This window comes from Misgurnus anguillicaudatus, chromosome 4, assembly GCF_027580225.2.
Source record: "Misgurnus anguillicaudatus chromosome 4, ASM2758022v2, whole genome shotgun sequence".
Lineage (NCBI taxonomy): Eukaryota > Metazoa > Chordata > Actinopteri > Cypriniformes > Cobitidae > Misgurnus > Misgurnus anguillicaudatus.
In genome coordinates this window covers 28,035,830-28,061,937 of record NC_073340.2, presented here as the reverse complement: position 1 = coordinate 28,061,937, position 26,108 = coordinate 28,035,830, and the positions used below count along the sequence as shown (strand labels likewise).

At 36.7% G+C, this 26,108-nt stretch overlaps 1 protein-coding gene across 4 annotated transcripts in view; it reads right to left on the bottom strand.

The window, feature by feature from the left end:
• The window catches only part of qki2 (QKI, KH domain containing, RNA binding 2), a 43,881-nt gene extending 18,063 nt beyond the window's left edge, over nucleotides 1-25,818 (bottom strand). For 2 of the 4 annotated variants that reach the window (XR_008636891.2, XM_055175702.2), the window contains exons 1-3: nucleotides 25,126-25,817; nucleotides 14,225-14,367; nucleotides 6,694-6,810 (exon numbers count right to left, since the gene is read on the bottom strand). Coding sequence is in view for 3 of the 4 variants with exons in the window: in XM_055175702.2 (XP_055031677.1) it covers nucleotides 6,694-6,810; nucleotides 14,225-14,367; nucleotides 25,126-25,267 (402 nt within the window). In the remaining variant the exon portion in view is untranslated. Of the gene's footprint in view, nucleotides 1-6,693; nucleotides 6,811-14,224; nucleotides 14,368-25,125 lie in introns of all 4 variants that reach the window. The other 2 variants (XM_055175701.2, XM_055175704.2) reach the window with 2 other exon arrangements.
• Between the last annotated feature and the right edge of the window lie 290 nt (nucleotides 25,819-26,108).

The following is a 26,108-nucleotide window of genomic DNA, read 5'->3' as shown; positions in this document are numbered from 1 at the left end:
ACAAATGTGGTCGTACAAATTAATACGAATTAGCCATCTCTTAAAGGAACACTCCACTTTTTTCGAAAATAGGCTTATTTTCCAGCTCCCCCAGAGTTAAACAATTGAGTTTTACTGTTTTGTAATCTATTCAGCCGATCTCCGGGTCTGATGGTACTACTTTTAGCATAGCTTAGCATAATTCATTGAATCTGATTAGACCACTAGCATCGCACTCAAAAATAACCAAAGATTTTCGATATTTTTCCAATTTAAAACTTGAATCTTTGGTAGTTACATTGTGTACTAAGAAGGACGGAAAATTAAAAGTTGCGATTTTCTAGACCAAGGGGACTTTCGGGTGCTGCGTAATATCATTGCGCCTGCTGCACCCATGATACGACAGCAAAGTCCTTGATTATAACGCCAAAATGAGAGCATAGTTCCTATAGCCAAATCGACCTAGAAAACTGCAACTTATCGAAGGAAAAATACAGAAACTCTTTGGTCATTTTTAAGCATGATGCTAATGGTCTAATCTGATTCAATTAATTATGCTAAGCTATGCTAAAAGTGGTACCGCCAGACCCGGAGATCGGCTAAATGGGTTCCAAAACAGTAAAAATCAAATGTTTAACTCTAGGGGAGCTGGAAATGTAGCATATTTTCAAAAAAAGTGGATTGTCCCTTTAAAATGTACAAATTGCCATGAGATAGCATTGGAAATTCGGCTGATTCGTGACCCTAACTCAATCAAATTAAACATGGCTTTCTTCAGACTAAATGATTATGTAAATCAGGGATGGGCAACTGGTGGCCCGAGGGCCGCACACGGCCCGGGGTAAATTCTAATACGACCTGCTGGACCATATTATACATAATCTAATACTTTTAAAATAATGATTTTTGTATAAGAACGTAAATACTCCCAACCAGCAGGGGGCGCTAGGTCCGGGTCTAAAAGTTTCACGCATGCCTCGGACACGAGTCAGGTACAATAATCCGGTCTCGGGTTTCGTTCAGACAGACATGTCAAATATTTTTAAATGTCAATTTTAGCGGCTACCTTGGTGTCATCGTCATATAAACAAATGGAGCAGCTCGCCAAATTTGTTGCGAGGCCACCGGGGCTGCAGACTGCACACACGTCAGTTTACATTCGGGTCCAGTCGGGTTAAAACCAATGCCACTGGTATGGGTGAGCGGTCGTACTCGGGCCAGAATTGCTCTCAGATTTGAAAGGTAAAATACATTGTTATTAACATTTTTTTGATATATTTTGTTTTGAATTTATGTGTTATTTATTTCAAATAATTTTGTTCTCTAAGGGCAGGATGAGAAACTCCTCTATAGTAATTTAAAAGTGCCTTGCTTGTTACAGATGTTAAAGCAATGCAGTTAAAAAGTTTTATCTGACATGCTTGTCCACTGAAAATTAAGTTATGATTTAGAATTAGCATAATTGCTAAGTTTTATAGTTAAAATCTTTAAAGACAGGTTAATTGTATATTGTGGTTTCTTAATAAAGGAAATTAAGAATGGTGTAAATTGTGCGTGTGGTTCTGGCCCCCTTGGTATAAAGGAGAAAAATGCTGGCCCTCGGCATTATCAAAGTTGCCCATCCCTGATGTAAATGATATTTTGCACATCCCTGACTTTAACAGAAAAAAACAGTAAGATGTTAAACAGGGACAGGAATGGGAAATGACTTAAGCTCGGGTAGACTGCATAAGCACCACAATGCAACGTGTCAGAGCATGTGCGCAACCCGTCAAGCCACGTCTTAGACTAGATTTTTTTTTAAAAGTTTTTTCCAGGGCCGTTTTCAAGATCTACCGCCTATAAGCACAAACCAGACCACTTCTTATGATTTTGTGGCAGCCAGTTTCCATAGAAACTTTTCCAGACTCTTTTTTCACGTGTTCAGCTGACACACAAACCAACATCAACAGACAGACAGTGTTTGCCATAGCAACAGTTAGCTTAGAAGCAAGCGACTGTCGGTTTATCTCAACGTTCTGACCTGTAACAGGAGTGACACACCGGTTGCCATAGAAACAGGATGTTCAGGCCCAAGCATTGAGTCTTTATTGAATGCAATGTCTCCAGCTGGGTTTTTCATCACAGCGGGGCTTATGTTTACGACACAGAGCTCGGGCCTACAGAACAATCAATTACTGTGAACTCGTTCGCCTTCGTCTGAGGGCCCCTACTTCAAGCAATCGCAGAAATCACCTGGGACTCATGGGTAAAGTCTGAATGAGAGAAACAATGACATAGACCAGTCACATCCTTGACGCCGGCCTCAGATCACAGTAGGCGGTGATGTACTTGTTAATAATTGGCTACCACCTCCTTGGAAAAGAATAATTACGTGATCAAATATATGCATTCAATAAGGAAACATTACATTCTATGCACAGCTGGCTACATGCTAATAATAACTTTGACTTTTTCAAAGCAATTGTACAATGCATAGAGGTTGGCTTTGGCCTACTTTCGATGGGTGTGCAGTTTTGTGCACAACACAGCAAATTGCAGAAGATAAAGTTGCTTGCATGATGCGCTTAACTACAGATCTATGACTACCTCTATCGATCAACATAAAAGGCCAATCCAAAACAAGCTATAAATCAAATAAAGTTCATATCATTATGATTATGGCAAGCTATTATTAGAACTCATACACCTTACAAAGTGTACCTCGATGTATTTTAGTTTTTAGGGGCATGCACACTTTCTTGAACCTCAAACTCAAAGGAACGAATATGTGTTTTAATAAGTTTTCATATGATCTGAAATACAGTGTACAACCGAAACAGACCACTCCATGATGTGACATCATAGCTGTACCAGACAATTAAAGTAATAGATCACCTAACAAAAACATTATTAAGTCATCATTAACTTACTATAATGGATTTTAAAACCCATATGCATAACTTTCTTTAGTGGAACACAAATGAGTAATTCAAAAGAGAATATCCGATCTGCTCCTTCCTATACAAAGTAAATGGTGACCACGGATGTCAAACGTGATTTGATTTTTAAAGAAATAATTTTAGGGAAGAACTCTAAGTCTGTTCCTCACATAAAGCATTTGTAAAGGCTTCAGATGACCTACAATACAGTTCATCAGACATTTGCTCCTATGTGATTGGAATTTTTTGCTTGACAGCCCCTGGTCCCCATCCACTTTCATTAAATGAAAGACAAAAGCTTAGACTCAAAACTAAAAATGTGTCAGTAAATCATTTTTTGTCACTGATGTAACTATCCTGTTTTCTTCTTATCTTTACTTCCCATAATTTTTCCACAGGAATTACACACAAATCCCTTTGGCTCTGCTGTCAGTAAAACAGAAATAAAGTCTGGAAAACACTACAAGCTTTGATGGTTTCAAAATCCAATCAAGGCTATTGCACAACACTCTACACAGTTTTACTCTTGACAAGCTATTAAGACAAGAGCCTTTTTAAAACAGGCCCCTGGTGTGTGCTGTCACAAAACAATCGCGTCAGAGACTTCAGGGAAACAGCTGAAGTTTTAACTTTCGATTGTAATTGTCTGTTCTGCATTTTCTAGACGTCCGGGCAGTCGGTCTGGGTAAGAATGCTGAGCCGCCAAGTCTGCGTGTCTGTCCTGACTGATGAAACGGCCTCAATAAGCATCTCTGGTGCGATAAACGTGGGTTGTGTAATAACAGTGAGAGAATGGCTCTTTGCCTGAGGCATCTCACTTCATTGTGTTCCATTAATTCCCCATCAGTCTGAATTAGCAGCGTTGCATCGAGAAGAATCTCATCAATGCCTGGAACCCTTCATTTTTGTGTACGCTAATATTTCATGTGCATGCTTCTGTAGGCAGTACGAGTTATGTTACGAAGAATAAAATAATATTTGCAAAGGTCTAATATAATTATAGTGATTTTTTATTTCATTCAATTTTATGCAAGGAAACTGTGATTGTGTTTGTGCTACTACTACAGCATTGGGATGGTGAAATAGGACACTGTTGGTCTGAACCCAACTCTGTAGTTGGCCTTAACCTGCCTGTCCTTTATGAACATCACAATGACATAAAACATCTTAAAGACACTGATGCCATTAAAACATTGCAACCTTTAGTAGCACTATTTGTACTACTCTTGTTTCGCTGAAAACTAAATGGTATACAGACACTGCAAAGAAGTAAAACAGTGAACTCTGAGCTTGAAAACAGCATTTTCCTTTCTCTAATAGCACTCATTTTCATTTTAATGTGAGCCATTTTTCCTCTGTGTCAGGTAGCCTTGGAGGCAAGCGGAGCGTCTGCCTCCCTTCTACACTGGAGAAGGCCATTCAGGCTCTGTCAGGAATTCCATTAAATTGGAATTGCCCAAATTTTGTTCCATTCAATTTGCCATCTATTAGTTACGCATTGGCGCAAATCTAGTATAAGCTTTACCTTACATAAAACCTTTAAAACAGGTTTGAAATGTCTTAAAAAGTAAGAAAGAGAGAGAGAGAGAGAAAGAAAGAAATGGAAAGAGAACAAAAGAAAGAAATGGAAAGAGAACGAACGAAAGAAATGGAAAGAGAACGAACGAAAGAAATGGAAAGAGAACGAACGAAAGAAAGAAAGGAAGAAAGAGATGGAAAGAGACCGAAAAAAGAAAGAAATGGAAAGAAAGAAATGGAAAAAAAGAAATGGAAAGAAAGGAAGAAATGGATAGAAAGAGAAAGAAAGAAATGGTTAGAAAGAAAGAAAGGGATAGAAATAAATGGATAGAAAAAGAAAGAAATGGAAAGAGAAAGAAAGCAAGAAATGGAAAGAGAAAGAAAGCAAGAAATGGAAAGAGAAAGAAAGAAAGAAAGAAAGAAAGAAAGAAAGAAAGAAAGAAAGAAAGAAAGAAAGAAAGAAAGAAAGAAAGAAAGAAAGAAATTGACAGAAAAAAGAAAGAAATGAGTAGAAACAGAAAGAAACGGAAAGAGAACAAAAGAAAGAAAGAAAGGAAGAAAGGAAGGAAGAAAGAGATGGAAAGAGACCGAAAAAAGGAAGAAATGTAAAGAAAGAAATGGAAAAAGAAAGAAATGGAAAGAAAGGAACAAATGGATAGAAAGAGAAAGAAAGAAATGGTTAGAAAGAAAGGGATAGAAATAAATGGATAGAAAAAGAAAGAAATGTATAGAAAAAGAAAGGAAGAAAGAAAGAAAGAAAGAAAGGGAAAGAGAAAGCAAGAAATGGAAAGAGAAAGAAAGCAAGAAGTGGAAAGAAAAAAAGAAATGGAAAGAAAGAAAGAAAGAAATGGAAAAAAAGAAATGGAAAGAAAGGAAGAAATGGATAGAAAGAGAAAGAAAGAAATGGTTAGAAAGAAAGGGATAGAAATAAATGGATAGAAAAAGAAAGAAATGGATAGAAGAAAGAAAGCAAGAAATGGAAAGAGAAAGAAAGCAAGAAATGGAAATAGAAAGAAAGAAAGAAAGAAAGAAAGAAAGAAAGAAAGAAATTGACAGAAAAAAGAAAGAAATGAGTAGAAACAGAAAGAAACGGAAAGAGAACAAAAGAAAGAAAGAAAGAAAGAAAGAAAGAAAGAAAGAAAGAGATGGAAAGAGACCGAAAAAAGGAAGAAATGGAAAGAAAGAAATGGAAAAAGAAAGAAATGGAAAGAAAGGAACAAATGGATAGAAAGAGAAAGAAAGAAATGGTTAGAAAGAAAGGGATAGAAATAAATGGATAGAAAAAGAAAGAAATGTATAGAAAAAGAAAGAAAGAAAGAAAGAAAGAAAGAAAGGGAAAGAGAAAGCAAGAAATGGAAAGAAAAAAAGAAATGGAAAGAAAGAAAGAAAGAAAGAAAGAAAGAAAGAAAGAAAGAAAGAAAGAAAGAAGTGGAAAGAAAGAAGTGGAAAGAAAGAAAGAAAGAAAAAAAGAAAAAAGAAAGAAAGAAGTGGAAAGAAAGAAGTGGAAAGAAAGAAGTGGAAAGAAAGAAGTGGAAAGAAAGAAATGGAAAAAAAGAAATGGAAAGAAAGGAAGAAATGGATAGAAGGAGAAAGAAGGAAATGGTTAGAAAGAAAGGGATATAAATAAATGGATAGAAAAAGAAAGAAATGGATAGAAGAAAGAAAGAAATGGAAAGAGAAAGAAAGCAAGAAATGGAAAGAAAGAAATGGAAAGAAAGAAAGAAAGAAATAAAGAAAGAAAGAAAGAAAGAAATAAAGAAAGAAAGAAAGAAAGAAAGAAAGGGAAAGAAAAAAATGAAAAGAAAGAAAGAAATGGAAAAAAGAAAGAAATGGAAAGAGAAAGAAAGAAGTGGAAAGAGAAAGAAAGAAATACAAATAAAGAAAGAAAGAAAGAAAATGGAAAGAGAAGAAAGAAAGAAAGAGAAGAAAAAGAAATGGAAAGCGAAAAAAGAAAGAAAGAAAGGAAAAAAGGAAATGGAAATAAAGAAATGGAAAGAGAAAGAAATGAGAATAAAGAAAGAAAGAAAGAAATGAAAAGAAAGAAAGAAAGTAATAAAGAGAAAAAATGAAGAAATGGAAAGAAAGAAATGGAAAGAGAAAGAAATGGAAAGAAAAAAAGAAATGGAAGAAAGAAAGAAAGAAAGAAAGAAAGAAAGAAATGGAAAGAAAGAAATGGAAAGAAAGAAATGGAAAGAAAGAAATGGAAAGAAAGAAAGAAAGAAAGAAAGAAAGAAAGAAATGGAAAGAGAAGAAAAAGAAAGAACCTTCTTCTCACCTTCTTCTTGTCTCTCATGGATCCTTTGCCTCGCACCATAATCTTGCAGCCCGTCTCTGCCTCCAGTTGTTTGGCTGTCAGGCCGCGGGGCCCCAGGATTCTTCCCACGAAATTAAACTGTGTAGAGAAATCAAAAAGACAAGAGAGTTCTTTCAGTGAAACACATCTGCATTTCACACATCTGGTATGAGCATCCAAGCACTGAAGATCTGTAACCAGATCTTGGCAATACAAACATGTACTCTTTAGGTAACACAATGATGTGTTTTATCGCTGTGCACGTGGGGCTCATGCTTTTATGAGCAGCATATTAACACGGTTAAAAGAGACAGCGATGGTCACATCCTCAAGGCTAAAAACACAAACAGACCATCATCCTCAGCTAATGCTTCTCCCATATGGAAGCTTTGTGGCTAATCTTAAACGCAAGTGTTGGATGATAACATAATTGTAAAATTCAATCAAAGGGATTTAGTAAGCCCTGGCAGAATGCGTGGAATGTCTAATCCCCTTTTATGAGTGAGGAACATCCAGGAGACCAAATGTGGTTTAGACCATTTGCAATAGGAAACCTTCACAATGTTCCTGCATTGATGTAAATCAGGTGGAACAAAGTAGATACGTTTTTAACTATGGGGTCTGAAAGCAAAAAAATAAAGATCAACCATAATTAACAGCCATGAAATGACAAAAGTTACATATCATTGATAGTCTAAAGAGGGCTTTGCTTGTATGCAACTTCACAGTTGTATCAAATCTATCAAGTGCTGTGACTTTTTGCTTCATCGGTCAATGACATTTATCATTGCTTTGAGAAAATGACATAAGGACAGCAGGTCAGACCACACTGAATATCACAAATCCCAACCTTGGATCAGTTTCAAACCTACCCATGAGATGCACTAAAATGATTACAATAAAACTGATTTCCCTCTTCACTAAAGCCAGACAAGACTTGTAAAATTATACTCTGTAACATCTGAAAAAAACATTAATCAAAACCATGCAAGACTTTCCCGCTAAAGGAGATAGCCATAGTTCGATAAATCACCACTCAAGCGATGTCAATGACTTGTGAACTGTGATTTATCACACTGTCCCTTTACCAGACACAAGGCCAGGACATGCGCTTTTTGACGTTTGCAGTCTGGCTCTTTCAGCATTTAACCTTATCTGTCACAAGGGTTGAGTGATAAGCCAGGCAGCTGCATCTCTATCATGGTCACAATGCATTCTCTTCCTTTTAAAGCTGAGGTCCTCTCGGTCCTTCCACAGCTGCTGGGGGCCATGATGCCTCTGTGCTGTATATTTGGAACTGATCTCATCGGGCTACTGTTTGGATGGAGGGCTGTCTGTCTGCATCCTTGTGTTATTGTTGTTTTGTGCAATGTTTTTAAGCTGTTGGCTTCTGTGTTTTTGGCTAGGGTGATTGTAATTGTTACGCCAAGTAAGAGGTGATGTCGCAATAGTTTTTTGCTGGATCATGAGGCATAATTGCGAACTTAACGCTTGCCACATTTCAGTGGGGATTGTTCTTGAACCTGTTGTCTTGTGACAAAGAGGTTGAAAGTGAAGGACATATACAAGATTACATTGAAATCAGCAATGTGAAGGGGGCATGTCTTAAAGGTATAGCTGTGAATAAAATTTGCAATTGAACTTTACAGAAAATCCTCTTTCAGGCAAAGGGATCAAAAATATGGATGACTCTTACTCAGTGTTGGGTGTAACTAGTTACTAAGTAATTAGTTACTGTAATTAAATTACTTTTCCTTTGAAAAAGTAAAGTAAGGGATTACTCTTATTTTTCTTGTAATCTAATTACAGTTACTTCTGATGTAACTAAATACTGTGTATGGACTCTAAACAATTATATATACTATAATACAATAGTGGATTTAACATGGTTTAAGTTTACAATTCTCACTATTAACTGGTTGATTATTAGCATTAATATTAATGAGATGCTGGCTGTTTATTAATACTGCACATATTAATGCCTGATTCTGCAAAACCTTATTCTACATCCTTAACCCTTCCCATTTCTACCAATACCTAAAATCTATAACTTCTTTAGTATTAGTTGTTGGAGTATATTGAGGCAAAAGTAGTTAATAGTTAGTTAACAGAGAGAATTGGACCCTAAAGTGGGACCAGAATAATTGATGTACTTTTATATATTATTTATTCGAGCCATTTCAAGCCTATCCTTGTATCATGTACTAAATAGGATTTAGAAAGTAATTAGTAATAAGTAATTAAATACTTTTTGTAGAGAGTAATTTGTAAAGTAATCTAATTACATGATTGAAGATGTAATTAGTAACTAGTAATTAATTACTTTTTTTGAGTAACTTACCCAACCCTGCTCTTACTATACTCGACCATCTTGCCTAAAAATATGCTTTCTAAGGGGCGATTCACATTGCGCATCTTTTGCGCGCTCAAGTTCGTTATCTCAAATGTAGGCGCACGGTATATGCGCTCATAATGGAAGCGATGCGCATGTCAACTTTTCAGAATGCGGCAAGCGCACCACAGGTCATGAGACAACAACCAACCGACGGTGTCGTTTTCCGCACGGTTTTAGACGCGATATGTCATGCTAGACTTTGAGCATGCAAATATTTTTCGACCGTTGCTGCGAATATGGTCGGGAGTGTTTCGTCCATCTTTGCTTTTCAGTAGAGAGAAAGGTCATGCTGTGACATACTGGTTTGCTACTGATCATGTCTCCACATCATACAAATTCAGAGGTCAGAGTCTTGAACTTTAGCATGCAGAGAAATGCAAAGTATTCTCGCACGAGCTTGCGTTTCCGATTTGACACATTTGCATGTGTATGAATGGAAGTAATGGAATGAAAAGTGTAGTGTGATAGCCTCATATAACATGAATGTCCCATCCTATAATACCAACTCAATGCTGTGATCAATGCAGAACACTATAAGTAAACACTTTGACCTTATCTCTTGTGCTATTTAACAGGTTGAAGAAATGCATCTTACGTGCTTTAAATAAACTACAACAAAACAGACAAGCATAATGATCAGCAAATAGCTCGAGTCTTAAAAGCATCGAGTGAAACCTTCAAATCATCCATTGTCTGCCTGAAGGGTCTTTCAGCAAGAGCATGAAAAAACTAAATTACCGTACCTCCACCCATCCCCACCTCCGCATCAATTTCACATTTGTTTTCAAATGGACCACACCAACAGTGATAGTGTTCCAGATCCTTCTCTCTAAGCGAGTCAGGCTGTGGATGACAGAAAAGCCTGTGACAGGAGTATCTCTCACCCACATTTAACACTGAGCCAGAGATACCGGCATCCCTGACAGGTTCCTGCAGGATTATCTGAACTCTGGTTCTATTACAGAAGAGCAAAGCCGCTCTGAGAACAAGCTTGATGATTGATGGTGGAGATAAGGTGAGGATCTGTTGTGCCTCAGACAGATCTATAAAAGATAATGGTCAACAAAGTGTAAAAACAAAAAAAGATTTTACAAAGGTGGGGGCAAAAGTGATAGGACAAAAATAAAGGTGTCATTGGCAAGAACGACTTGTAAGACAAATCTGTAACACGTTATAATTTTAAACCAGGTGTTTATGAGGTTTAATGTATTAGTTGCATTATAAAATTTTGTGCTATAACAAATGCAAAAAAATGACTTTATATTAATTTTTTCCTGTAAAAATAAAAATTTGCTAAAAACATTTATGTTGCTGGGGCAGAAAATATCTAATCTGCTTTCCTGCAATAGGAAACATCTTTATTTGTTGAGCCTGAATAATGATAATTTGGAAATATTGCTTATGAAATACAGACCATTGGGGGTGGTGCGGTGTTGTTCCCAATGACTTCATTACTTTCTAAAGTCAAATGCTGTCATCCATTAATCTTATCCATACAAAAACTTTTATTCCCTCAAAACTCCAAAGTAAATCTCTTTTCTTGGACTCAAACAGCAAACACATGGATTGTAGGCAACAGTTTACATCCTGGGCTTGTTGACGTGGACAAGACCAACGTTATCATAATTCCTCCCGCTTCATACTCAACCTGTAAGTTACCTCCTGTCATCATTGCATTGTGCGCAAATCTTTCAAACATGGTAAGGAGCGCCACATTTCCAGCTGACGTCAGAGGTATTCAGGGCAATCACAATCTACTAGGGGTGTAACGGTACGCAAAAATCACGGTTCGGTGCGTACCTCGGTTTTGAAGCCATGGTTCGGTTCATTTTCGGTACAGAAAGGGTGAAAATACATACATTAAACTGCAGGTTGTTTATTACTATAAACTTTTTTTAACAATTTTTTTTATACTTTTTTATTAAAACATAATAAATAAAATATATATAAAATAAAAAAAGAATAATAAATAAAGTACTGCTGCAAAGTTCTCCGCTAAATAACAAACTTTTTTACATTATTTTATAACAGTAGGTAAATCTTTTCTTAAACTTTTTCTACTAAAACCTTGCACTAAACTAACAAATTCAATTCCTGAATACATTTATGAACTATAGACCGTTTCAGCAGTAACAACATAAACAAGCGGCTGCACGTAACTTCCGGTAAACTCTGCTAATAATAAATAACAACAAAGTCCTTTAAACGTAGTTTATTTATATAACAAGAAAAAAAACAACACATAGATTACCTAGGAAACCAAAACATTTGTTATTTTCGACAAGGCATTTGTTCAAGAGATCAGTTTAGCAACTAGTCAGACCTTAAAAAAAACAAAACCGGAAGTAAGGTTAGGATCCAGACGTGTATCACGTGCATCCGATGAAACCGTCTATAAGCCTACATTTTTGCCACCAAAAAATGTTTATGTTTTGATTTATTTTGGATTTTTTTTTTCAGTCACAGTATTAAATTGGTTATGTCCCATCTCTGTATAAAAATAATATTACTGCTCTATGTGTAACTGCATAGCAAGCAACATGATGATATACTTATTATACACTCATATTAAGATGAGTGAGTTGCATCCATCTTTTATCTTTTGCACGTTTCTCCTAATCTTTGCTTGTGTCGCCAATGTAAGCTGTTACTTAAACTAACGAACCCCTCCGCAGCCGAGTAACAGCTGAGTAAGCCCGGGATACAGCTCTTCTCTGTCCCGACTAACTGATCGCATTGTGACAATGATATGATTGACGTGAGGTACAGATGAAAAATCTGTTCACGCATTCCTTATTCTCACAGAAAGCGCGACTCATGATTGCATAGCAACAAAAGACGCGCAACCTCTCCCGCACTTTTGAAAGAACAAAACAGCGCGTTGAAAAGCGTTTAACGCGTGCTTAGACGACACACGCAAACGTTTACATCAATAAACGCAAACGAATATACAACTAAGTAAATAAAAATCTTTCTGAGGGCCGAATTATGTTATATGTTTGACAGAAGACTTGCGCTGAACACAGAGACTTTCGCCACTTAATACGTTCGTGTGTAAACCGAAAATTGACCTATGTTCTGCACACAAAAGATTGCATTCGGCCATTCGGTGCACATGTGCACCGTGCCGAAAGCCCTGGATCGAAATGGTCCGGTACGAATACACGTACAGTTACACCCCTACAATCTACAGATTAGCTCGCCAAGTTTTGTACAAAATCAGTGCGTGTCAAGATGACAGTATATCTGGAGCTACAAAAATGTGAGTTATGTGGAAAATAGTGTGTTTTTTGAACCATAAACCATGAGAACACATTTGATAAAAAATACAAAAAATAACCTTGTTTTTTAGCAATGAAGTAAGTGCACTTTAAACAAGATGTGGAGGTATTTTGTTTTTACTAATTTCGTACATTTGCCCAAATGTTTGCAAGAGTGAGGCAAGTTTCACCCTGATATTGAGGTCAATGGCAGGAGGTTAATTATAACTAAACAAGAGATAAGACTGGAGCTCCTTTTACTCGTCTCTTATTTAAACTTGATTAACCCTTTCCACTACTATCTTCTCTTAAGATGACAGAAACGTGCGAGTTGTCAGTCTGAAACACTCTTAACATCTCTCTAAACTTAGGCTATGTTTACACGACTACGATGTCGTAAAAGTAAACGTTTTTGTACACACAACAACGTAAAAAAAAAAAAAAAAAAAAAATCGGTGTTTACTCTGATCCACTAAAATGACTAAAACGCTTTATTACGCACAACAGGGGCCTCATTTATGAAGCTTGCTACTCACAAAACAGGGCTGGAAAGGTGCGCACACCAGTTCCAATGCAAAGGTTATGATCAATAAAAAAACAAACGTGACGAGAGAATGGGATTGCAGAGTGTGATCTGAGGAACATTCATGTACGCACACTTGCAGGTGATCTGTGATTTATTAAGCAAACATTGCTTTGTTTTATAAGTCTTAATATGTTTTGCCATATGCCATTTTCAGCTTTTGTGTGTACATATACTTTTAGTAAAGATCCTACGCACAGTTTTATAAATGAGACCCCAGGCCAGTAGACACAAATGTTACTTTATAAAGAAACAACACACGCCTGTGCACATACACATTGTCTACAGTACAACTATTGATTTAAAAGGGGGGTTCACATTTCATGTCTTTTGTGAAATACGTTATTTTAACGTTATTTAGTGCTGCAGCGAGTAAAAAATACTACAACCCTTCAGAATGCCATGTCGAAACCATGTTGGAAAGGAGGAAGAATACTGCGTGGTCGCATTTTTTGCACGCTTTTAGATGCGAAATATGAACAGCCCGTAAAGCAGCAAAATTGTATTAAAAAAAATAGAATCTGACACCTGTCATCAAAAGTTTGTGTTTTCAGGGCCAGAAACCACCAATGTTACGTTTGAAAACATGCATTTAAAAGCCACAATGTATAAATATAAAGCAAGACAGGCTGTGAGTCATCAAACAATGCCCAGACTCAGTATTAAGCAGTATTTACCATGCTAATTATTGTCTTTTGATTGATGTTGTCCTGGCAGAGATGATTTAATTGGATCTAGTCTACGGCAGACTTCTCCTGTTCCCCTGAGGCAAAGACCGAAGTGCAAACAACCAAAAACCTCATCCCCCAGGACCCACCTGAGATAATAGACGTCTTGACACAAGGTATTGGTGTTTAGTGGACCGAATTCCAGCTATTTGAATTATCTACGAAAGCATATGTTACAAACGCCCCACTTTGGCTTTATTTACATGCACTTTAAGTCTACATAAAACACAAAATAATGTGGTGTAAATAGTATATTTATAGGGGTAAGTACTGCCCATTTTGTATGTACGTTAAAATGTAAATTATACCATGCATAATACAATAATTTAAATCAAGCTATAAAGCATCTTTTATTAACATTATTCTCTTGCTATCAATTAAACATACCTTTTTTCATAAGTAAATCACGTGATTTTCTTTGAAACAATCAAATGAATTTGCATATAAAATGTATTTTTTGTTGCAATCCTTGCTTACGCAGAGATGGCTTACGCAAGCCATTTATAGGTTGAATGCCTCAAAAATGGTGAATACTGAATATACTTACGTCTGGGTACTCTTTGACAGGCACATAGAGTTTTTCTTGGAGTTGTGCGATGGGCCCCACGGCATCCGGGAGTTCAGACGTCCTTTTGTCTGTGCTGCCGTTCAGCGTGTCATTGTACATGTCCTTCCGTACCCGTCCAATCTCTGCCAAACACACACAATAAAAACTCTATGAAACAAAGAAACCCTGAAGAGTTGTGGAGAGCGTGAGAAAGAATGATGGACAAAAAATACTTTTGGTCATGAGAGTGAGCCTTATGTTGTTTCAAACTCATGACTTTTTTGTTTTGTGAAACACAAAAGGTAAAAGGATGTATTGGTCACTTTTGTCCATATAATGAAAGTAATAAGAGATTGGGGCTGTCTTGCACCACAATAATAAAAGGGACATTTTTGGGTGCACGTGCACTTATGCAATATGCAAAAGTAGATCTATGAAGCGTTAAAGTTTGCATCTACTTATTTTTTAAAGTAACTTGTTTCCGACAGCTTGCAAAACTCTTGTTGAGTTCATGCAACTAATTCCAAAACAAATCCTAAAGGGCAAAAAGCGCAGCCAGCCATGGCGAGATGCACCATGATGTGCATTCGCAAAGAGTGAATCAGACACCAGCTCTTTGAATGTACCCTGGTCCAAACCATGAAATTCCAAAGAGACTAACTTAAAAGACTGAGGCAATCATTATTATTTAACAAAAGCTCTTTGGAGGATATTGAGAAGAAGCAGTGCTATATTAGATTGGATTTTCACTGATGTACAATATGGTTCAAGACGACAACATCAAAGCCTGGCCCGGGTCTGCAGATTAATATGACCTCAAAATAACCCCAAGCCGAGCTAGCCATTGGATCCTCCCAACATAAAAAAACTCACAAGATTGGAAACACAGTAACCCTTCAGTACACGATGTGCCGTCTTCCTCTAAGCCCCGCCCACGACGGCGGCACCACCACCTACACCCATTCCAAAGAATGAGGATTGTTTCCACAAGCATGTCTCTCATGTGACTGACTAAACACATGCAAATTTTCTGTACTTGATAAGAACTCGACAACACAGACCTCTAATCTTGGATGTCAATAATGAATCTTGCATGCATGGTCACATGTTATCATTGGTTTGACCACATATACAGACAATCAGTGAATACAACTGAAGGCAGAAATAAATGGCGCCGTATGAAACACAACCAACCATCAAAATAAAGAATTTGAAAGCTTTCCAGAATCAAAGGGTGACTGATTTACACATTTTGGCATTTTAAGTGGACATGACTGTTAAGTTGAGTAACTGGTCACTTAAGACTGAGTGCTAAAAGGGGATTAAACATTCTGGCAGAAGTTACTGTTTACTGTTACTGTTTTTGGTTTTGTGTGACTGTGTAGGAGACTAGGCACGACAATAATATGAAATCTTTGGGATGATTTTGTAAAATAATAATATTTTGCCATTAAAATTCACCGCTATATTGTTGTAAACCTGTATGAGATTCTTTATTCTGTTGAACACAAAAAAAAAAGACTTTATAATGAATGACAGTAAGCATTTTATGATACCCACTGACATCCTGTTAAAGCCAATCTCATTTCTCTGTCTTACCCCTTCCCTTTGTCTTCGTCTTCCCCTTGCCCCTCGAAACCGAGTAAGGGGAAAGGGGTAAGACAGGTCGGTCGTCTAAAAAATAAGACACCACTCGATTACCGTTTGCGTCACCTTCCCTTGCCGCTAACTGGCTGCTACGTAAACAGACAAGCGTTGACAAACAAAGAAGATGCCGTTGTCTCAGGTTGTGGTATCAAATAGCGCATAACTTAGCTGCTAGCTAGCGCCTTAAGCCTTAACTAGCTATTCAAAACAAAAACATTACAATTCAAACCGCTTGAACATTTTATTAAAAGTATCATAAAACATGAGTGTCATAATATAATCTCAATTAAACTGCAGAAAATAACGTTACTTTCATTTGTGTGACTCCTTGACAGTTCGACATTCATCAATAAAACGTCTTGATGCCGTCTCTCCTGAGATATTCCTACGTTAACGTTTACCCCTCTCTTTCAAGTGTGGTCCTTATCACACTTCGTTTCAAGGGCTATGTATCCCTACGCCTTGGCCCTAGCCCTTGATCAAACTGAGAATTGAGACACCACTTCGCCTCGCATGAACGTGCAAAACCGAGGTGAAGGGGTAAGGGGAAGGGGTAAGACAGAGAAATGAGACGCACCCTTAGTTTTCCTACGATGGAAGTCAATGGGTATTGTCAACTGTGTGGTTTGCATTATTTATTCAAACATCTTTTTTTGTGTGTTAAAGGTGCAGTGTGTAAATTTCATCTAGCGGCATCTAGTGGTGAGGTTGCGAATTGCAACCAACGGCTTAATCCACTGCTCACCCCTCGCTTTTGAAACACATAGAAAAGCTACAGTAGCTGCCACCGGACAAACATGTCATCGTCTGAGAAAATTTGTCGGTTAAGGGCTTCTGTAGAAAAATGGCGGCACAAAATGGCGACTTCCATGTAAGGGGACCCTTGGTGTATGTAGATAAAAAGGTCTCGTTCTAAGTTAATAAACACATAACGGTTCATTTTGAAAGGTCTTTATACACCCCTGATAATATAGTTTTGTATATTATTTAGCATTTCTGTCAAGAGATCCTTTTTACACACTGCACCTTTAACAAAATAAAGAAACTATTCATACAGGTTCCACGCAACATAAGGGCGAATGATGACAGATTTTTCACTTTTGGGTGAACAGTCCCTTTAAGTTTACTAAAAACATGTCATTAGATTTAGGATATAAAAACAAAACAAATTTTCTAATTTGTAAAAAAGTAATATAATTTTATATGCTTCCAGGTCTGCAAGAAAGATAGTGAATATTCTTATAAAATACCAAAAGCAATAAAAAATACAGATGCTACTGTATGTTCTTATCACAGATATTCCTCCCAGCAAAACAGCTGAGATGATATATTAGGTGACATATAATTTCCACCCCCAGGCTGTTATTAGAACAACCTTCAGATGCACTAAAAACAACCATTACAGGCAACTGGTCAAAACTCCAAAGCCACTAAAGACAAAAACCATAAGACAGGCCCTCCTACTGCTTTTAAAGACCATCATTTATCTGTGAGGGAGAAAGAGGCAGACAGACAGAAAGGAGACAGACAGACAGAGAGAGAGAGAGAGAGGGGGAGAGAGAGACACTTCTTTGATTACAGTTTGTGTTTGTTAACTGTCATCAGAGTCTAGCTGTCCGACACTACAGTATGATACACATGATCTGGTATGACAGACAGCTCACAGGGACTACATCACCGAGACATAAATATCACCTCTGTAATACCAACAGATCTCCTGCCCTTTAAACAAACAGATCCACACACAGATAACCTATACAGACACTGTTATTTACTAATAATACGCTGTCATCTGTCTGGTTTAAGTTTTTTCTACGCCTACCTTCTAGTTAATTTCATACTGACAGTAAAGTCACTCGTGGACTGTTAAAAATAATTTAAAACGGGCAAATTTGGAAACATTTTTAGATTTCTCAAAGATGTTGAAAAAGATTTGTGCTGGTGGAAAGCACTTGATCTAATGTGAGGTGTCAGACACATTCCTTCGTCGTTTAGTGAACAAAGCAGTTGTTGCCTGCGAAACCACGCTTGACGCTACATAAAGACAAAGTGGGTACTCGACCAAACACTACATCACAGTTGTGTGTCATTACATAAGGTTCGGAGATGTGGTCTCACACACGCTCGGATTCACATAAACAATGGCAAAGTGGAGACACCAAGAATAGGGAACAGATAGTATGTATGAACAATTAATGAAAGCGATGGACATTCCGGTCATTTTATCTATTTGAGTAATTAACAGATTTAAGGGCCATTGTGTGGAAAAATGCAGAACTGCAGTTTTATTATATACATAAATAAAACTATTATATTTGGTGCAACTAATTATAAGTTGGCACTGATTTATGAGTCTTATGAATTTTAGATATAGCAGTCCACAGTAAAGTGCAGGACGACCACTTGAGTTAAAGCTTTGAAACAAAACAGATTATTTCAGTCTTACATACACATACAGTAGAGTCGGCCATCTGTGGATGTGTGGGAGAGATGAGAGACGCTGAGATGAACAGAGAAATATGATAAAGAAAGGTAAAAAAGGTGGCAAGAGGGATGAAAGAGTAGACCTCAAACAGTGTAACCATCTGGATACTCACTACTGCCAGAAAACGGTTTGACTTCTTCAGTTACCACAATTGTTAGGCTGTTAGTGCTAGCGTGAAAACAAATATGCACATACAATAACAGTATTGTCATTTATTCTGGTTATAAATTGTCAACTGAAAGTTGTTTTCAGATTTAGAGGCCATTCCTGTGGCAGAAGCTGTGCCGTTTTAACCCTGGCTGTTTTAACCAAGAACTTGTGACTTGGATACAATGCACATAAAACATCCCAGATATGTCAAATGACATCATAATTTATTTACTTATCCTAATGTTTATGCAAACGTAAAACCTGTGTATATTATTTTTACTGTAGCCTACTTATTCCTCAGATTCTCCTGACAATCTGATTAAAATTCATATGCGTGACAATTTGTGTTACTCTGCTGGTAAACTCTGTGACATCATCATAATACAATTGTGAATGTCAGGGTAACTTGCTGCTGTGATTGCGTGATGGGATTGCACTCAGGCTCAGAAAGACATTGTGTGGATATGTCAAGACGACAGGAAGGCAAACTGGCAGTTAATGAAGAGATAAGTATTGAGTATTAACAGATGCAGCAGAGCTGTCTGATAAAGAGCAGAAGAGGCTGATGAATTCAGAGAAAACACCCAATAATCATTTTTTTAAATCTTTTATCCTAAGGAAAACTGCCAAAGGGAGCAAAGAGAAACAGACACGTGCAGGCAATCCAGAAACATCTTAAACACATGAGATGTGCAGTTCGAAACGCAAAGATTTGACCTGACAATGAACTGACATACTTAAATGCTATTTCAGCAAATAACAAATAACACTTTAAAATCAGGTGGCATTTGATTTGAAAAGGGTTTGCACAAGCACTTAAAAAAAAAACATTTCATAAAATGTTATGGAGTCTCTATTTAAAGTTCAATGAAAGTGATTGCATACTCACACTAATGGAATTTGGGACCAAGTGGATAAAAAGTAATTACGTAGATGTCACTTAGCTAGCTTGATATTGTTTATGATGTATTTTAATTTTATTGGGTCTCATTCACTGTAACTTACAAATCATGATTCAACAAAAACTATATAAAAAATATATAACACAGATATATTTTATAGGGTTCTTTTTCCTTGTTCATGATTATTGCGCAGTTGTTCTTACATTTTTGCAAACATTTAGAAGAAATTTTAGTATGAAAGTTTTTGTTGAATCATGAACGTCCGAACGCATTATTTTACAAACAAATTTGTGCGTACCCATGCATGAGACCCATTGTTTTTGACACATTTTATGTGTCCGAAAAAACTTTGGGATACTATATTCAATCCATGCCTTTGACAAAACAAATTTAGAAAGACAAAAATGAATTGCAATAGAAGAAAAAAGAACTTTCAAATGGTTGAATCGCTCTGTTGTTTTCCTCACTTATGGAAGTCTGCTAAATACCTAAATGTAAATGCAAATCAAGCCCCTGGGAACTAAAAATTATTATTTCTTTTTCTTGTTTGAGATTTATAACTAAATCCAGTGTCATTGACTTTGGCAATCCCCATTCAAAGCAAGTTCTCTTAAAAGCCCTGTATAGAGTGTTTAATCCAAACTTTATTTCAGAGAAGGTACTATTGTGGCTAATTTAGATAAGACTACGTCTAATTCAGATCACACAAATCAACAAATCAATCAATCCCTATGTACTTTTTAATACATATCCCTAGTAAAGAAATAAAATCTCTATAAGAGTTTGGTTCCAAAACGCAATAAATCCATTTTGAATAATTTCGGTAAAAACGTGTTTTCTATACCAAGAAAATGACGAGATGAAAACCACTATTTTCTGTTACAAACTTTCACATAGCATCTTTAGGTTATAAAAACATAAAATATTCAAATCCATAATTTGATTTTCCAAGATTTATAATAAAAAATAATTATTTTTTCCACAAAATGCAATAAATCCATGACATTTTTTTTTCAAAATGCTATAAATCTATTGAATCAATATATAATATATACAATATGTGCATTCATCTTTGCCATGTTATATTCATTTAGTTGACTAGTGATATCCATTGATTAAAAAAATAAACATTAATGGCATTAACCAAAACACTTACTTTGTCATATTAAGAACACTGTCATGCGGTTATACTTGGGACGTCGTCGCTGAACTTTTTTACCGCAATTAGCTGTAAAATATTTGGTCCTGCTCGATTTTTGTTGACTTTGCGTAAAATAAAAGTTTTTATAAGATCCCCTGGGGTCAATGTGTTAGCACGAGAGAGTTTGATGCTGTCGGGGGAACATGCAACCGGCATTTTCCGTTTCCCGAGTGCTTCTTACGTAAATTATTAGATGTTGATGGCCTATGTTTCTTTCTCGTCACAGAAAACAACCACAGGTTTAGCAATGCAATTAAAGTATTATTTTGTTTTTGTTTGTTTGTTGATCACGAAGTACAATATGAAGGAAAACTAGGATTCTGTGTACTCAACGTGCCGCCATTGTTTGTTTACAATGCGTGGAATGGTGCGCTGTAATTTGTGGAGAGGATTTATTGCATTCTGTAGAAAAGGAGGAGTGGCGTTTATTGCGTTTTGGGAAAAAAGATGACAGAATAACACGGCAGACATTGGATTATGCGTAAAATTAAGAATTTACATTTAATACTGACCTAATATAATAATGATTTTGGCAGTAACTCTTTTTTTATGGGGTTTATCGCGTTTTTGGAACCAAACACTTCACATAATCTTTCATTAAAATATAAAATTTTAACTAAATTAATAAACATTATATTTACATTTATGCATTTGGCATCTTTGCATTCAAGCTATACCATTTTTTTGTATGCATGTTCCCTTGGATTTGAACACAAACTTTTGCAGTACACTGAAAAAATCTTCAGTTGCACATGATTGTATTAAGTTAAAAAGATTTTCCTTAAAGAAATTGTTGTATCTACCTAATATAATTATGTACACCAGTTCAACATGATTGAATCAAGTTTTATTAAAATTAAATTATTTTTAGAAAACCTAATTTAATCATGTGCAACCGATGTCCAGAAGTTTTTTTCAGTGTAGTAATTCAATGCTCTACCGATTGAGCAGGAACAACTTGCTTCTATAAACACTTGTCCTTTCTTTTGATGTCCTCAAGTCCCCGTGCGTCCCTGTTAGTTTTGTGTGTCATGGTGTTAAAGAGAGAGCTCAACATGTGCCATTACACCCATTTCCTACAGAAAAGTTAATTTATTTTGGGACATTTAGCCTGACTGCCTATTGTGAAACACTATTTATCTGGTCTGCTCTCGATCCACATGCTGGTTCCCTTGAATCTCTCTACGCCTTGTTCTGTCTGTGTCACGGGATGTGGCTGAAGTAACGACTTAATGCAGTCGAAAATGAAAGACCGTGGATGTCACATGTATTTTGAGATAAAATGTTAAACACACAGGTACACAACTTGCTTACATACAAACACATGATAAAAGACATTTAAGCAAAGCATGCTTACAAAATGCAAATGCCAGCTACTAAGTACAAGACATAATTAGACATGTAATGTAACAAAAAGAAGACATTGAACACTCTCTCTTTGTAGAACACTCGGCACCTTTAACAATTATGAAGTGGTAACATCCATGAAAAGCATGTGATCTTTCTTCCACTACACTGCGCTAATGTCTGTGTGTGTGTGTCTTAATCATGGTCATATGATGCATATAGGTCAAAGGTGGGACATCTTTTAATCACTCATGTGCCAGCATATGTGTGGAAGGGATGAGCAGAGAACCACGTTTCAAAGCTTAACTTTGAAGACCCACATGTGATGAAAACAATCAAAGGTCAAGCACCACCAACAAGAACCCAACATTTTTGTCTGGAACAACTTTTACCCCTTTAAAAAATGCACGACACAAGAGACATGCATTTTACAAAAAAGCTCCAAGCACATATTATAGATTTAAGTGAGATGGTTACAACAGACTGAAAGTACAAAATAAGAGGGAAGCATAACAAGGTTCACTCAATTACACACAACTGTTAAAAGTTAACCCAAAAATTAAACTTCTGTCATCATTTACATTCTCAACCTGTGTAAATTTTCTTTCTTCCATATAGGAAGATACTATGGAAGTTGTGCTCCAAAACTGTCTGGTTACAAACATTGCTCAAAATATCTTCCTTTGTGTTCAGCAGAACAAAGCTGTATAAAACTTACTGTAAGGGTGAGTACATGATGACAGAATTTTTATTTTTGTGTAAACCACCCTTTGAAACAAGCCTAATATTAGTAATCTGATGCAATAAAGGCAACTGGCGTGCTTATGTGAATGCACCGTTTGTTTCAGAACAAAATACAGTAAAAATAACAGAAAAGTAATATTTTATATCAATACTGTAATTGACTTAAAGGCTCCTAAGGGTCCAGTTGTCCTTCTGTATATCTACATCATATAAGTACAGAACAACAGTATTGCTTCTGGATCCTCTCCCAGATATGCCTTTCTATGATGGTTTAATTACTCAAATAAATAAATAAAAAAGCAGCATACCAACAGAAACTCTGCTCCTCAGAGGAAACACAAATACATGTGAAGAAACAGAGCATTGCTCTTAAAACACACTGGATCTACACAACGCCTCGAGCAATAAACGAAAAACGCAGATCATTAAATACAAGTTGCCAAATGTGCAATGGCTTGTAGTACTGTATGTTCAGGCAGCAATCGCTTATGCTGAAAACAAATTCAATAACAGGACAAGAAAACAGAATAAGAACATTTAAAAATCAAGAGATGAACTGAAACGGTGGACACTTTCTATTTGTTCAAAAAAGCTAAATAATAAAATGTAAACACTTTTTAAAACTGCAGACTCCCACCATAAGTTTCTCTGGCGTAAAAAAAGCATTGGGTGAGTGACAAAGTACCAAGCTTATTATACACAGCCTTCTTAAAAATAACCTGACAGAACTGGGGTCCTTATAAAAGTAAAATATACGGCGAGTCAAGACAAATACAAAAAGCAGTGGGTCATTTCAAGCCCCTTCTGTGACTGTGACAGCCTGATCAAAGTATATAAAATAAAACGTATCTTACTTCCACCCATGTATCTAATGATTACATTTCAGTTTATATATTCGAATCAGTTTGCATTTGGCCTAGGAGAAGAGGCAAGGCTAAATTAGCTCCAAAGAGAGGAACTGAAAACCCTGAGCTTAGTAAAGTTATTTATGACACACATACATCAGCATGCTATGAGCGAGCTATGATGAATGCAGAGAGATTCAGTGTACCAATGAACCAAATTCACAGTAATATGAATGACAAAATACTGTGGAAATAAATACACCAGAACGCCCTTCTTTTCGTAGAAGTATTGCAGCAATAACCTTTATATCATTACACTGGATTATCAGCAATACACTGAGAATGAAATAAGCCAGGGCCACGTGCTGTGTGATTAGAATAACAGCAAGAGAAAAGTGAGCGAGTGAGAGAGAGATTATGTTCAGACAGATGACTTTGTTAATGTGATGCGTGTTAAAAAAAACAGGTTAGAACTTAATTCCCAAATACTCAATCAATTGCAACCATCTGACTGCACTTTGGCCCATAAGGACGTGTGTGTTAATTTTACAAATGTGCTGGAAATGATACCAGTCTGTCTTTTGGATTTGATTAGACACATTCACTAATAATATATCCGGATCATGTAGCTCTGTCATTCATTTGAGCAAAATAAAAACACTGATCATGCATTTGCCACACTTTTTCAAAATGGATCTACTCACTTTCAACAGATAATCATTGCGTATCAGAGTAAATGTGTGTCATCACTTTCCACACCCCATACTTTTAAGAAACAAAGTATTGTTATTTAAGTTTAGGGGTGTTGTAAGGGCTCCACACCCCTCATATGAACTGTATGTACAGCGCCCCCTGTCGAATACAGACACGCATGCAGCGGAACTTTCTATTGACATCAACAGTTATTTACACCTCCCTCACGTGTGTGACCCGGGCAGGGCAGTTTTACACCCGTTGAAGGTCATTTAAGGAAATGATTGTCCTCTGAAAGGCTGGGTTACCCTGTCCTTTAAGAAAATAGTGGTACTACACTAACCACAGCTTAGCTATATTTGTAGATACACCACAGTAACCACAAATGTAGCAAATTGTCTCGCTACAGGAATTGTAGTTTAACAATGATGCTTGTAAAATTGTAAAATTATGGCAAAAAGTAATAAATAAGCCAAAAATTAGATTATTGTACTTTTATTATATTTAAACCATGGTTAATTTTTTTAAAAGTAGAATATTTTAGGCATTTTTCCAAAGCAATGACTACACAATTATTATAATTAGATTATGAATGCAAGCCTAGTTGTTTAGCTATGTCATGTTTAGAAAAAAAACATAGTTTTATGGATTAGTTTAAGTCTGACAACCTGAAAAACTTAAAAATAGATGTCCCTACAGTCTGATATTATGAATTATACAGTCGTGTCGTGTCGTAATAAGAGAACCATTTAGTGATTTACAACAAACGAAAACCAACAACTAGGACATTTTTAGTCAAGTATGTCCAAACTCAAAGTCTATTGGCGTATATAACCATCAAAAACACATTCATGTGTTCAGTTTAAACAAAAACTTAAGACTCTCACCTTCATCTAAAAGTCGCTCGAGATGGTTGAAGATGCCGCAGAAGTTTGGGAGGCTGCTCATCAGTTTCTTGTCGTTCATGAGCTGCATCAGATAATCAGGAGTCGGCTTGGGTTTCTCCTTCGTTTCCATTTCCCCAACCATGTTTGAAATTTTGCCTAAAAACCTTAAAAAATAAATACGTGCTAAGGGGAAACACTACTGCCCCCTGACAAAAAATCCGACGGAGGGGTTTAATCTGCGTCCCCCGTTTTATTTACTCCAGAAGTCTTGCCCTGCTACTACTCTTTCACACACAATGTTGCAGATTTGTTTCGCCGACAACCATCAGTTGACAGGTTTAAACTGATAAAGGCAAATAACAGCTCTTATATGTTTGTACAGTGATGAATTAAGTCCAAAAAGTCCCGCATGCCCGCTGAGATTTGCGCGTCTGGTCTTCGGTGAATGTTTTTTAATCGTCCCCAGCTTCACTTCAGCACTTTAACCGCTCCCGCCTTTCTGTAAGAACGTATAACGGATATAGCGGAATAACGGGTTTTAAAAGCACGGCAATGTTCACTTCGTCTCGCGCTGAGCAAACTCCTTTACTTGCGACTGATGTTTCTCTGTTGAGTGTCTGTCTGTCACATGATGATCGCGATCCCCGCTAGACTGCTCGACATTACAAGCGTGCAAACTCGCCAATGGGAGGAGAAACTTGTACAGTCTGTCTTTAGGCGTGTTCGACTTCATGCAGCGCTGCGCAGACCGACCAGTGTAAGAAATTGAAGTATCGCGAGAGCGATTCTAAAGCATTGTGCTCTCGCGATACTTTCATGGCAAATACCAAAAGGTCTGCGCAGCATTGATCGATTTCTCTCTTTCTCTCACGCATATGCAACCACAAACAAAAACAAACTTATATGCTTTAAATCATGATGATTAATACAAACTCCGACCCTTTAAAAAAAATTAAGGTAGGCCTATACCACAAAATTCCATA